Source organism: Aulonocara stuartgranti, assembly GCF_965226115.1.
Source record: "Aulonocara stuartgranti genome assembly, chromosome: 3".
NCBI classification, from domain to species: Eukaryota; Metazoa; Chordata; class Actinopteri; order Cichliformes; family Cichlidae; genus Aulonocara; species Aulonocara stuartgranti.
In genome coordinates this window covers 66770342-66785930 of record NC_138941.1, presented here as the reverse complement: position 1 = coordinate 66785930, position 15589 = coordinate 66770342, and the positions used below count along the sequence as shown (strand labels likewise).

The 15589-nt window shown below is 42.8% G+C and overlaps 2 protein-coding genes across 2 annotated transcripts in view; one reads left to right on the top strand and one right to left on the bottom strand.

The window, feature by feature from the left end:
• Positions 1-15589, bottom strand: part of LOC309694419 (CD226 antigen-like) — a 246042-nt gene that overhangs the window by 32276 nt on the left and 198177 nt on the right. The gene's annotated exons all lie outside the window — the stretch shown is intronic.
• LOC309698827 (uncharacterized protein) lies at positions 838-6723 on the top strand (the record flags this gene model as incomplete). The annotated part of the gene is made up of 3 exons (XM_082521537.1): positions 838-1195; positions 1390-5106; positions 6349-6723. The coding sequence occupies exons 2-3, from the start codon at positions 3733-3735 to the stop codon at positions 6721-6723; spliced, it is 1749 nt and encodes a 582-aa protein (XP_082377663.1). The 5' UTR covers positions 838-1195; positions 1390-3732.

Below are 15589 nucleotides of genomic sequence, written 5' to 3'. Positions count from 1 at the left end.
TTTTTCATTTCTCTCACTGACACCATGTAAAGCCCGCCCTCTTCCTCTGAGCACCAGCTTTCTATTGGTTCAAACACAGAAGTCGGGACTAGAGTTTTACACACTACAGTAGATTTCTCTGAAACACAATCAATAATTTAAATGTCCTCTGCTCTCAGTGATCTGTAGTTTGGTTGATGAACAAATCCATGTCCATGTAGTGGACGTCCCCCTCAGTGAGAGAGGCAGATATGAGCTGAAACAGGAATCAAACCAGGGACGCTGCTGTTATGGAGCTGAACTGGAACCATTCAGACACTGAGGCCCTCTGAACACATTTTAATTACAGCTGTGCAGAGACACACTGATGACTGACTGGAACACTATGATTCACATTTACATTAACACCATCCTCACACATGGTTTATATTTGGCCACTAGAGGGAGATGTTGGACTTTAAACACTAACATGGAGTTCAATGACGATAGCTTATGTGAGTACAAGAAAATAATTATTAGAATGTAATGTGTTAAATTTGTTTAGATCAGATGAATAGGAAAGGATTTGTCTCTGTGTTTCAGTTTGGCTTAGCTGTAGGCCTGAGAGTGTGTGTAATTGTGTAGAGAGAGAGGAATTTATTGTCTGGTGTCATAAAAGGAGACAGGAAGCTACAGTTGGGGGGGTTGCTGATGATGATGCTTGTACCTTTAATAAAAACTCATAATTGTTATAAACTTAGAAGCAGGAGACTCTCCACCTTAAACGTAAATGTAAGACAATAAGAGGCCAATGGCCCAGTGGATGCAGAGTGGGAGTCTCAGTAATATGTTAACTCTGTTTTCTATGTTGTGTAGAGGAATCTGGTGTAGCTTGGGTGAGGAGATTACTTTTATGACCCCCAGGAAGTCACGTATACAGAGACACACACAGTGCTTTAACTGTTACGACACACCCACACATACATGCACACTCACTCACATGCACTCACATAGTGTAAATGACCCAGATTATTTATCTTATTGATATTTTTCAAACAGTTAAATCCCTGAACGAATTATACCTTATAATATAGATTAGACTCTTATTTTGAAATTCGGAACGGGCAACTTCCGGGAAGGAAGATCATACTGCTACTGCTTGCCGCAGAAAAGGTTAATGAGAAGGTTATCGTTTTCCGTCCATTTTTAAATTAGCATCTAGCCGGAAGGCGAACAGGTATGTTTGTGTGTTGTACTTGTTGTTTACATTTCGGACAATTTGTAAATGTATTACTTGATTGTTAATAAGTTTATGAGTGATCTAGCAGGCTGATGCTAGCACCTCTTGTGCCTTTTCTGTGAATTAATTAGCATAACGGAAACGTGGTTATATCAAGTGAATCTTTATTTTGTTTTATGTTATGATTACAGCTCTTACGATGTGTCTATGGTAACTTGTGAATAAATGGGTTGGAATACCCCACCATGGTCCATCCGTAATGATCATTGAGTGCATCGTCTGAATAAAGTCCGGCTGGAATGCTACAGTAAGAGCTGATCCCCTGCATCATCCTGCTGCCACTCTGCACCACGGAACCACGAGGACGAGTCACAGGGCTGTGTTGCTATTCGTCTGGGATTGACAAGACATTTCACGGAGCAACTCAGCGCCATTCTATGGGTCTTCTAGACAGAGACTTTATAATCATCATGCAGCTGGCTTAATGGTTTGATGTGAGTTTGATGTGTGTCAGAAAAGGTATGGAACATTTCATTCTAATTGACAAGGAAAGGACATTCATTCTCATCAGTGGTGGTTAAAGGGAGAGAGAAGGTCGTCAACTACTCTGGACATCTGCTGCATTAAGACACAACGGACATGAAGTAATAACAAGTGAAGTAATTTTGTTTATTGGTATTTACCACCACTACTGTTTATTTATCATTCTTTCTACTGACCCAAAAGTGGGTGAAAGAGGGGGCATTTAGTTTAATGTGTAACTGTACAGTCTTAATGGGGTATTGATTTGTGTTTAGCATAAGAGGTTTACTTTAGCACATCAGTTTGCAACAGCTAGCAGGTTGCATTCATTATTTTATACATTTCTTCTGAATATTGTGTTGGTTATCTGCCTCTATTTCAACTTGGTTTAAAGTGCAAAGATTCTCCTCCCTTCTGTCAATGCAGCCTGTAAGTTATAGTAACCACAAGCAGCTCATTAACTAAAGCCTGCAAATTAGATAAGTAAATAACATAAACATGAAGGAAATGGAGACTCCCTCCTCACAAACAGAACTAGAGCATCAGATAGTCGACCTGCAGAATAAAATCCAAAGGCTTAAGGCATCTCTTGAAGACACATCAGAAACTACGGAAATAGAACCTTTGGAGAAGGAGATTCAACGCAGAGAAGAAACGTTGAACAACTTACAAGAAGGCCTCCGACGCTCCACTCGAACAAAAATCCCAACTCCAAAGGCGCTCGAAATGCAAGAAAAAGGGAAAGAAAGTTCATCTCAACATACGAAAGATGGAAGATTCGAGCCCGAGAGTCAAGAGAGCAGCTCAAGTCAGACATTAGTAAAGGCGAGCTGGCATCTTTGATGGATACTTTGGAGAAAGAGAAAGAAAGTGTGTTAAACACTTACCTTGAAATACGAAGTCACATTACACCTTCTCCAGAATTAATACGTCACGTTGACAGTTGTGAGGCAGTTACAGCCGAAATTATCAAAGTTACCTATGAGAGAATGTCAGACTTCAGTGGCGATTATGATGCAGAACAAGTACATCGCCATCTCAGACAGCTGCTTAAGAACAGCTACACACGCTCCATCTATGGATCCACTGCATCTAGAGTGACAAAGTCAATCCGTAGTCACAAAAGCACTACTCTAACACTCAAACAGGCGGATGCAGCAGCAGAGCTAGCTGCTAAGGAAGTCGAATTTGAAGGGTTGCTGGAAGAAGAGAGACAAATGGAGAAGATAGAGGAACAGCAGAGAAAAATGGAAGTAGAAAAGCGCAGACTTGAACGCCTTCAAGCAGAAAAGAATTTGAGGGCTGCTCGAGCCAAACTGCAGGTCTACAGCCAGGTAGCCTCGCAGGAAGGCAGTCTCCATTCCTCTAATAGTTCAGTGGGAAATCATCATGTTCCCCCTGCTATCAGCCCTCCAACTCCCACTGTCACAGCATCGCCACCCAACCTAAACGTGTCATCCCTTGCCCAAGCCCTACAAGACAGTATGGCTCTAAATAGACTTCCAGTTCCAGAGCCGTCTGTATTTAGTGGGGACCCCATTCAGTTCATTGAGTGGAAAACTTCATTCATGTCACTTATTGACAAAAAGGCCATCTCCTCAGCAGACAAACTTTAATACTTGAGGAAGTATGTAGGCGGCCCAGCTCGTAAAACATTGGAAGGAACTTTCTATAGAAATGACAGCGACGCTTATAAGGATGCGTGGAACAAACTGGATAACAGATATGGCCAAACCTTTATTATACAGAAAGCCTTCAGAGATAAGCTCACAGATTGGCCAAAGATCCAACCAAGAGATGCAGAAGGATTAAGAGACTTCTCAGATTTCTTAAACACTTGCCAAGATGCAATGACACATGTGAAGAGCCTTTAAATACTGAATGACTGTGAAGAGAATAAGAAGCTAATCCTCAAACTACCAGAGTGGATAGCATCTCACTGGAACAGGAAGGTTACTGAAGCCTTAAAGGGCAATAAGGAATTCCCCAGTTTTAAGGACTTCGCCGCATTTATGGCGACAGAGGCAGAGATCGCTTGCAATCCAATCACCTCAGCTTATGCCCTCCGCAGCTCTGAGTCAAGCACTGAAAAACAAGGCAGCAGTGACCCTAAGAGGAACAAGGCAAGCGTTCTAAACACACAGACTGAGGCTGACACGGAGAGGCTCAAACCAGTTAAAGGAAAGGAAAGGCCTCCTTGTGCCTTCTGTCAAAATAATCAGCACAGACTACATGGATGTCCCAAGTTTATTGCTAAAACTCTGGAGGAGCGTCGAGATTTTGTCAGAGAACATAAGCTTTGCTATGGCTGCACCAAACCTGGACATAGTGCAAAAGACTGTCGACATCGACACTCATGCAACACGTGCAAGGGTAAACATCCCACTTGTTTACACGATGACAACTATGTAAAGAAGGAAAGGGTCCTGACACAGGAAACCGCTATCCTGAGCAACGCCGGCCAAACAGAGGCTGCTGCAACTTCAATGTCAGTGATTACTGGACAGCCAACTAACACATCAATGATTGTGCCTGTGTGGGTGTCAAAAAAGGATGCAGGAACTGAGGAACTGGTTTACGCCCTGCTGGACACACAAAGCGACACGACATTTGTTGACCAGGAACTGAGTGATGTACTAAAGGCAGATTCCTGTCCAGTTAAGCTGAAGTTAACTACTATGATCGGACGTGACGCGATTGTAAAGAGCCAAAGAGTCTCAGGGCTTTGTGTTCAGGGTTATCGCTCTTCTTTCCTCATCAACCTTCCTCCTGCTTATACCAAGGATTGCATACCGGTAAACAGAGCCCATATCCCAATAAGCGAGACAGCTAAAGGATGGAATCATCTCTCCAAGGTCATAGAAGAGATTCCACCTCTACAGGACTGTGAGGTTGGTTTATTGATAGGCTATAATTGTGCACGAGCAATGGCACCAAGAGACGTCATAACGGGAGGAGATGATGAGCCTTACGCAATCCGTACCGACTTAGGATGGAGCATAGTTGGTGGTGCGTCGACATACCCCGACACTTCAAGTACGGCGGGACAGTGCTTCCGAGTTGCAGTCAGGGAGCTCCCACCAGTCACCCCGGCAGATGCCATTCGCATTCTAGAGTCTGACTTTAAGGATGCTAAGGAAGACGGCAAACCAGTGTCTCAGGAGGACATCCTGTTCCTGGACAAACTCAAGAACCACATCAAAAGGAACAGTCTAGGTCACTACGAGATGCCGTTACCATTTAAGGAGAGACCTACCTTACCTGACAACAAACAGCTTGCAGTCATGCGTCTGAGGCATCTAAAGAGGAAGCTGTTAAAGGATGAAGGGTACAAAGAACAGTATGTCAAGTTCATGGAGGAGGTCATAGAAAAGGGTGATGCAGATGTAGCCAGATGGACTACTCGCCTTTCTTTTTCTCTCTCTCCTGCGCTCATTCTTTTCGCTGCACAACTAGGTTAATTGGGAACCAACCTGCATATTGATTGCAGGGTGGCGTATAAAGCTAAGCCGGTGTTTTTGTTGGATCATTCCTCCCGTGCATTCAGCGCAAAGCAGCAGTAAATGTTGGCACACTGCGACGGACTGATCAGCAAGAGCAGATCATATGACAGCTACAGCGTGGCAGTTTGTTTTATTCCGACCTTGCGGAGAGAGGTGCTCGTGTTATCCCCACCAGCTGAGAGTAGCTCCGGTCCTGGGGGTTTGACTGCTGTATTCACCTCTTCGTGGCAAATCGCCCAACTCAAATCGGAAGAGTGAAACGTCTTCCCAGCCGCTGTTGTGAGGACTCCTCCTCGGTGGAGCCTGCTGTCTTGTCTCATTCTGTCTTGTTTTAGCTTGTCTTATCTTGTTTTTATTAAGTAGGCTTACCTTTTTCTGGTTCGCCTGGTTTTATTCTATTTTATTCTGGACTGTTGCTCGTACCCACGCTTCTGTGATCGGGCTGAAGCGACCCTCTGCCTGAGTGTCGTGCTGGGACTTTAAATCGCCTTGGTTGCTGGTCTCAGCCGGTGGGGAGCCAGACCGGCTTGCGATTGAGAATAATTACTACCAGCACGAGTGGTAGTTTGACCCGTGGGGTATAAGCCTTCCTGCGTGTGTGTGTGTGTGATTTCTTTTATTAAAGTTTTTAAAGTGTGTTTTAGTTTTTTGTGATCTGTAGCGAGCCTGACGCTCAGTGTCCTTTTATTCTTTTAACATATTTTTCTGTGTTTTATTTCAGTGAACGGAGGACGTGCCAGTGGCCCTGGGACCTCAGGTGGTGGGTCGTTTTCACACTTTCTTTTGTACAGCACCGGGTGGGCTGCAGTGATTCTTTTTGTGTGATTTTCTTTTGGTTCCACGGCTGCTGGTAAGTCCAAGTTCCATGATTGTTTTATTTTCACTTTAGGACACTGTCAACAATGACGCTACATCTTGATTTTTAATATTTTATTTATTTTTACTATAAATAAAACTGTTTTAATATTGGAGCCAACCTGCCTCAGTGTGCATCCTTGAATCTGTGTGGCCTCCTTTTATCCATTTTTCTTAAATATATTTCCTGGGGGTGAAATTCCCCTAGGTGGCGTTGTCATTTTATTATTTCCTTTTATCTAACCCCGCCGACCACTTGGTCACACAGAGGAGGTCCACGATGATGGGAAAGAGGGCGAAAAATGGTACATACCTCATCACGGTGTATTCCACGACAAGAAGCCAGGCAAACTGCGCATGGTGTTTGACTGCTCTGCCAAGTACCAGGGAACCAGTCTGAATGATCATCTGCTCACTGGTCCTGACCTGATGAACAATCTCAACGGCGTACTCCTTCGCTTCCGGTTACACTCCACTGCATTGATGAACGACATAGAGAAAATGTTTCACCAATTTCATGTGAGGAAGTCGGACCAGGATTACCTGCGCTTCCTTTGGTGGAAGAAAGGAGATCTCGGTGCACAACCCCAAGAATACCGTATGAGGGTGCAGCCTCATCACCTGGTTGTGCGAACTACGGATTGAAGCATTTGGCTACAGAAAATAAAGACCAATTCCCATTAGGCTCTCAGTTCATTCTGAGATTTCTATGTCGACGATGGAGTCACAAGTACAGACAGCTCAGAGAAGGCTATCAAGTTAGCAGAAGAAGCCAGAAGACTTTGTGCCCTGGGTGGTCTTAGGCTCCACAAGTTTGTGTCCAACGACAAAGCTGTCCTGGAAAGCATACCAGCAACTGAACGTGCATCAGACATTAAAGACCTCAACCTTGCCTTTGATAACTTACCTTCGGAGAGAGCGTTGGGTATCCAATGGCACGTCGAATCAGACTGCCTGAAGATCAGCACCAACCTTAAGGAACAGCCTGCAACGCGTTGAGGCATATTGTCCATTGTTGCATCCCTGTACGATCCCTTGGGTCTCATAGCCCCTTTTTTGCTCATTGGAAAGGAAGTGATGCAGCAGATGTGCTGCCATGGAACAGGTTGGGACGACCCTCTAACCAACGAACTTCGTCCACGGTGGGAGAAATGGAAAAACGACCTCAACAACTTGGAGAGGATAAATATACCCTGAAGTTACGCCCCGGCAGATTTCGGAAAGGTTATCAAACGTGAGTTACATCACTTCTCCAACGCAAGCACTACCTGCTATGGACAGTGTTCATATCTGAGGCTTAGCAATGAAGAAGGAGACATCCACTGTGCACTAGTCATGGCCAAATCTCGCGTTGCCCCAACAAAGGTCACCACGATCCCAAGATTAGAGTTGACGGCTGCAGTCATCTCTGTGAAAACCAGCAATGTTTTGAAGGAAGAACTTGGATATGCGGACATTGATGAGCATTTTTGGACTGATTCCAAGGTTGTACTAGGGTACATCAATAACGAGACTCGACGTTTTCACACATTCGTAGCCAACCGTATCCAGAAGATACATCTCTACACGAATCAAAGGCAATGGAGATACGTCCCTACCGACCAGAATCCTGCGGATCGTGCTTCTAGAGGTTGTTTCGTCAATGAGCTAATATTATCGAACTGGTTTACCGGCCCTGCATTTCTATGGGAAAAGGGAGTTGACCTCTCAGCAGAGGTGGCTCCGGAACTATCAGTTGGAGATCCAGAAGTTAAGGAAACACGGACTCTAAACACGGAAACTATAGAAGAAGATTCTCTTACTTATCGGCTGGCAAAGTTCTCGTCCTGGACTCGCGCCATCTGTGCAGTGGCTCGCATTCTTCGAAGGATCAACAAGGATAAGTCAATCGGCCTCTCTACAATGCAGGAAAGAGAAGAAGCCGAGCACCTCATCATCAAAGATCTGTAGAGACAAACATACTCGGAGGAAGTGCGGCTATTGAAGAAAGGTTGTCAGCTGCCACCTCATAACAAGCTACATCAGCTCAACCCCTTCTTGGACAACAATGGTGTGATTAAGGTGGGAGGTCGACTCCGTGATTCAAACCTTCCTCTCTTAGTCAAACACCCTACCATCATTTCAAAGGAACATTATGTTACTAGGATGACCATAGCATACTGTCATGAAGAAGTCAAGCATCAAGGCAAGGGGATGACTCTCAGTGCAATTAGGACAAGAGGTTACTGGATACCAGGAATTGGTAGGACGGTTGCATCCTATCTTCGTCGATGTGTAGTTTGTTGGAAGCTTCGGAGACGGACAGAAGAACAGAAAATGGCCGATCTCCCTCCAGAGCGAGTAAATCCATCCCCACCCTTTACCTACTGTGGAATGGATTGCTTTGGACCCTTCTATAGCAAGCAAGGACGTAGTGTGCGAAAACGATATGGTCTCCTTTTCACCTGCTTCTCCTCCAGAGCCAGAGTTTTATGATGGATCGCTTCTACAAAACTGTGTTTCACAGACAGAAGAGTGAAGATCTGCAGAGGGACACCAGCCTGGCACATCTCCCCTTCTAGAAGATGCGTGCTTAAATGAAGATGAATAAAGTTTTTTGTGAAAAGGACTACTGAGTCCGGTGCATCTCTGGAGGCCCGAGGAATAAAAAGAACCGGGCTGAAACTGATTTCTTAACACTTATAAGAAATGAACAAAAAGAAAGATCACATTGAGCAATAAACTTACCTTGACTTAAATATTTGTTCGGGTTGCTGTTAGTGACTGATGTTGAGACTTTGTGCATTTGAGAGTACCTAAAGAATTTATTTACAGTAGCTTGCAAAAGTATTCGGCCCCCTTGAACTTTCCCACATTTTGTCACATTACAGCCACAAACATGAATCAATTTTATTGGAATTCCACGTGAAAGACCAACACAAAGTGGTGTACATGTGAGAAGTGAAACGAAAATCATACATGATTCCAAACATTTTTTTACAAATAAATAACTGCAAAGTGGGGTGTGCGGAATTATTCAGCCCCCTTTGGTCTGAGTGCAGTCAGTTGCACATAGACGTTGCCTGATGAGTGCTAATGACTAAATAAAGTGCACCTGTGTGTAATCCAATGTCAGTACAAATACAGCTGCTCTGTGATGACCTCAGAGGTTGTCTAAGAGAATACTGGGAGCAACAACACCATGAAGTCCAAAGAACACACCAGACAGGTCAGGGATAAAGTTATTGAGAAATTTAAAGCAGGCTTAGGCTACAAAAAGATTTCCCAAGCCTTGAACATCCCACGGAGCACTGTTCAAGCGATCATTCAGAAATGGAAGGTGTATGGCACAACTGTAAACCTATCAAGACAAGACCGTCCACCTAAACTCACAGACCGAACAAGGAGAGCGCTGATCAGAAATGCAGCCAAGAGGCCCATGGTGACTCTGGACGAGCTGCAGAGATCTACAGCTCAGGTGGGGGAATCTGTCCATAGGACAACTATTAGTCGTGCACTGCACAAAGTTGGCCTTTATGGAAGAGTGGCAAGAAGAAAGCCATTGTTAACCAGTGTTGGGAATACTATTACTACGTTATTAAGTAACGCGTTACAGTAACTACGTTATTATTGTGGTAATGAGAACGGTAACTAGTTATTATGCCAAAACCAGGAGCGCGTTACTCGTTACTGGGATTTAGATAGGCTCGTTATTCATTACTTCGTGTGGTGGCTATCGCGGAGCTTCCACAGATTCAATAACATTAGCAAGAGGTGGAGGCCAGCAGGTGGATGAAGGAAAAGGGAGGCAAGAGGAGAGACCCGAAGCGGCCGCCGGTCCGAGTGTCAGGTGAACTGAACTCCAGGTAAGAAGTTATGACCTGCAGTCTATCTGGGTCAGATATAAACGTTTAGTTTAGTTGGAGTATATTTTTTTTATGCTGACTTTTTCGTACTGCGTGCTAGCTAGCATGATGGACTTTCTATACAGCTGGGTGGGTGCTATGATGTTACTGATGTTGAACTTTATTTTGTTCATAAGGTTAGTTAGTAGAGTTGAGAACCGTCCCATAAAAAAACGGAATCGTCTCATATTCAGAGAAAATATTACGCATTTCGTATTGAGGTGAAAAGGAACACAGTTTGTCCCGGACTTCAGCTACAATGAAAAAGACACAAAGCTGGAGTTATTGTGCATCTTTACACTGCACAGCTGCCTCTTCTTCTCTCATTCCCTCCCCTCCCTCTCCTGTTTCTACTTCAATCATGAAACTAATCAATGATCAGCAGATCGGCTTTTCTCTCTTGTTTATTTATCGCCCACTTTGCGCCAGAAAGAGGAAACCAGCGGATGTCGCGTTAAACAACAGCAGCACGTTTGATCAGGTGTTGTTAGAATTTATTTAATATTAATTTCTAGTATCAGCTGACGTTTGCTGGAGTCACAGCTGTAAAGCTGCTGGTCATGATATCGATTTGGTTATCTGGTGAGAGGGAAACATGAAGGTGAAACTGAATCATCAGAGCTGAACAGGTGATGGAGAAACAGGTTTACCTTTTAGGTGACATAAATGAGTTGAAGGGAAGTGATGAACTGTTTCTGAGAGACAAATAACAGCAGGATCCTTTTCTAAGTAGCTGACAGCTGGTAACTGTACAGGGGCGGGTCTAGCAAAGTGTTGCCAGGGGTCCATGTAGGGCATTAACAAGGAAAGGGGGCACAAAGAAATACTTTTCTTTCTTATTCTCATTTAAAATGTCTCGCTTTTAACAAATAATTATCTGAATCTTACAACAAACAGTTGATAGATTGATGCATATATACCATCAGAACAGTGCACATCACTGTCACAACAGTGTTTATTTTCATTCAAAAGCTTTATGATTTTTCCTATAGTGGTGGGCCGATCTCTAGTCAAAATGCCCGGGCCGATTTTTTTCACCCAGTCCAACCCTGTATGCAGCTCATCTGCAGTCTGGTGTTACCTACATCTTCCTATTCAGAAGGCAGAATTTCCGAGTTCTGAGTACAATCGAAAGCACCACGACTGCAGTTTTTGTGTTGGATGTAAAAAGCAGGCTAGAATCATGGCAGCGGTCAACGATGGTCCAGGCGTGGGATTTCTCTCATGGAAATATGCACATTATTTTTTCCTTTCTATTGGTAGGTGGCACAGTGCACTTGTGGCAAGTAAGCAAGCTAGAAGACTGGCAATCTTGCTGGGTTACGGAAGCAACACATTAACAAGAGAATTCTGAGTATGATTTATATATAACACAGTTATATATACAGTGTCAAAGGAACCTGTCTTTGAGTGAAGATTTAAGGTGACAGGAAATATAAATAAATGCAGCTTGAATCTTTGCTGCAGCTCAGTATTTGACACAGAGTTCATTCACTGCTGTAATAACTAATAATGATTGAAAAGATAACTTTAATATTGGCCATATTATATTTACATCACCAAAGTGAGATGACTTTAGTCTCATGAACAACATTAGGTAATTGTCATTTACTAGCTAATCTTAAAACGACTGTTCAGTACAAAAATGAGGCCCAATAATCATGATTTCACAGTCATGTGGTCTCAGCCTCAGATACTTGTCAAATAAAAGCTCATGTAGAAACAAACAAACAAATGAACAAAAGATTTTCTCCTTCATTTCTGTCAAATAATGCTGTATGAAACATTTCCAGCTGTTAGTGTCTTGGTTGCTAGGCAACCTGGGCAGCATGATGGAGGCTAGACCGTCCCATTTCACAAGCCTACAAGCCTGTCACTTCCGGCCTTAGCGGTCTTTGAGTACGCGGCCCTTGAGGACATTTAAGGCTGCAGACCCTGAATTGGGATACAGCCTATGATTCACATTTTACATTAACAACATCCTCACTCATGGTTTATATATGGCCACTAGAGGGAGATGTTGGACTTTAAATACTAACTAATCAGTCAAGTTAGATGGTCACCACTGCCGTAACATATTTCTGCTGGAGGTTGCTTCCTGTCAAGAGATATATTCTTAAACACTTCTTCAGCTTCGAATCAGAGAGGAGAAACACACAGATTTACTTGCAGCAAGGGCAGCCACAGAGCACTCGCACGGGAGTGAGGGCTCCGGGACCTGCGCCCTGCCACTGCCCTGGTCTTTATTTATATACATCAGTGGGTGTGTTTGTTCATTACATTGGAATGTGGATGTGTGTGTGGGGTCAGAGTGTGACCCCATAAAGACTTCCCTAAACCTGCTGGTCTGGAAGTCCAGCGGTTCATCTAAACAAAAGGCACTTAGACTAAAACAGATATAGCTACGTTTATCCTACCATAAAACAATAAGAGAAGGTACAACCTCTCCCATGCTCCCAGGATGTGGGTGTGAATGCCAGAGCACTCTGGAATGCACACAAAGTCTTTGCAGACTATTAAGGATCAAACATCCTATCACTACACAATTGATTATACACCTCTAAGCATATATGGTTAAATATTTCTTAATACAAATGACAATAATAAAATCTAAACCCATCATCACCACCCATGTTACGAAATCAGTTTTACCTCGGTTCTTTTATTCCTCGAGCATCCAGAGATGGCACCGGATTCAGTAATCATTTTCACAAAATCTTTATTCATCTTCATTTATGCATGCACTTGTAGAAGGGAAGACGAGGCCCGTGTCCCTCTCCAAATCTTCACCCCTTTGTTAGTTACAGCCAGCTTTATAGAGGCGACCCTATCATAAAACCCCCCACGGTGTGCTGCAAACCCTGTGTCTATGTGCACAAGCACATGAATGCCTACATGTGTGCGTTCCCACGTGTCTATGTGAGTGCTCGTGTGTGTGTGTGTACGCATACCTGTGTGTATGTGTGAGTGCACATGAGTGAGTGTGCGTGTGGATGTGTGTGCGTGACAGTTAAAACACTGTGGGTGTAGGTGACTCCCTAGGTCATAAAACCCATCTCCCTTCCAGACCACAGTTATCCAGTTACAAATGTTGAGACCCCCACCCAAACATCCTCTGGGGAATTTCCACTCAGCATTAACTCTTCTTTGTCTTACTTTCACAGTTCAAGTGGGGGAGGGGTCTCCTACAATCTACTCCTAAGTTCACGACACAGTGAAGCCTTTATTATATTGAGGGCAGTGTCTCTACAATAGTTCTACATTCTATGTTAACACATTTCTAAACTCTAAAATAAGCTAAACACTCCTACACCCAACAGCCTAAGTCATCAAAAGGTCAACATGCAGTATTCTACCATATGCAAACTTATATCATTAAAAGATTATACTGACTACCTAAGTACAATTTTCTATTGACACTTCCTGTTAAAAGGAATGTTCTCCTTCTCACTTTCACCAATGTCCTTGCTCGTAGGAATATTTGGGTTTTCTCCGTTTTCTTCTATTATTGTAGAGTTTTTACATTACAGTTTTAAGTGTCTCGGGGCAAATGTTGCAATTTGACACTATATTCACAAAATTGAACTGAACATCTGATTTAACAAACAATGACTTGATTTAACATTTAGCTTTTATATTTTACATTTCAAATTGTGTTTTAAATATGAAAGGCTACAAATATTTTTCTAAATGTTGTAAAAAATGACTCGACAAAACATGTTTTTGTTAGGTTTTGAGCTAAATGTGAAAAAATGTTGCCGTTCATTTCAGCATGTTTCGCTTTACAAATGGTGCCCCATAGTGATCTACTCTAGCGCTCGTGAACGTTTTCTTAGTGTTAACCCGTGACTTCGTCTAACCAACCTTTCCTGTGTGTAGTTTTCCCAGACCTCTGACCTACCCGCCGTTTGGACGTGTGTGAGTTGGAGTGTGAGAGAGCCTTCCCTTTCCCAGACCTCCCTTTGGCCCTTGGAACCCTGGATTCCTCCACTGTATATATTCTGCACCTGGTGATTGTGTGAATAAAACTGGTTTTTGAACTGAATCCTGCTCTGACCTGAGTCCCCGCGATCACACGTGACAGTCCCAGTGTACAGCAAGCTGCATACAAACCGTTTTCGTGTTTCCTGATATTTGTTCTTGGTAATGGTAAATGGAGGCATTATTATATAGTGCTTTTCCATGCTATCTAAGCACTCAAAGTGCTTTACAAAAAGCATTTTTTTTAAAAATCTGATTATCTACAGCGTTTTCTGTCTAACATTCACATACATTCATATTCTGATGAAGGCACTGGAGAAAAACTTGGGGTCAATATCTTCCCCAAAACAATAAACTGCATGCCCAATATTTGGCAAGCAGGCTGAAGCAAAAACAAATTAAAAACACTGACCTTCTAATCAGCAGAGGACTTTCTACACCCCCTAAGCTACCCCAAATGTTCTGCTAATAGAAACACTGGATTTAAAAACACTTCACAGATTTAAAAAAAATAAATAAAAAGTTACACACTCTATGCTCGCTCCTCTTCCGTAGGTGCTGAAGTACAGCCACCCCTCTGTCCTCTGTTTGTACATCTGCGCTCATGCGGTGACCAAAAATAATACCTCATAAATGTGTTCAAAAAATTAAGTCTGCTTTAAAAATGTGAGAGGTACAAAGTAGAGACATTTTGTGCCAAAATGCAGTGAATAAAAGTAAAACGTTTCCAGAAAAACAAATGCCAACATAAAGTACAGATACCTTAAAATTCTACAGAAGTACTATAAAGATTTATTTGTACTTCGCTACTTTCCACCTCTGCTACCATCTGCCTATGACCTGAAAAGGAGAGCTCCATCTTGAAATGTGTTTCAACTCCTAAAATCTGAGCTAGCGAAACAAGCCGATGAATTAGCATTTCACCCTCTCTTTTAAATTTAGCCATTTCTGCCTCTGAATGGCCTCAAACTGAGGTGCTGATTCCCGTCACAGAGTGCAAACTGTTCTGTCACTGAGTGTTGGAGGCCATTGAAGCCTCCTGGAACACGTCATCAGTGAAAATCAGGGGTTTGATTATGAGGTCAGAGAGACTGAAAAATCTACTCTTTGTTTAGGTTTCCATCCAACAGGAACTGCTCTGAATATGTACAACAAACATAAAAGGGAAAACCATGGTGTGCAGTTGGAGTACTTTCTTGGTCCAACCTATGATGAAGTATTATGGACCACATTAAAAAAAAATATTAATCATTTTGAGAATACATTCAATATGTGAAGATTATAGTTGTGTTTTCAGACAAACTGCCACGATTGCTAGAACCTCAGAGTTAGTGATTTCAGAATCAGATTTAGTCATAGGGATGGAACTGGTCTCTTTTTTTAGTGCACAAACACAGTGTGGTTATCGGTATAAGAACTGAAAAGATTGTGTTGAAAGATGCATGTGGAGATTTGTATAAAATGAAATGGCTGGCAGTAGATAGATAAAGGGTTATCGATGGTTACACCCCTGTGCTATAAAGAGGATGTATGTTGTATCACAAGATGACTGATCAATTTGTTTCACTAAGTTTTGTAGAGAGTATAGCAGCTGTGGCAGAAATATCAAATCCTTTTTTCTCAAAATTGAATTTTAACTTGTTTCT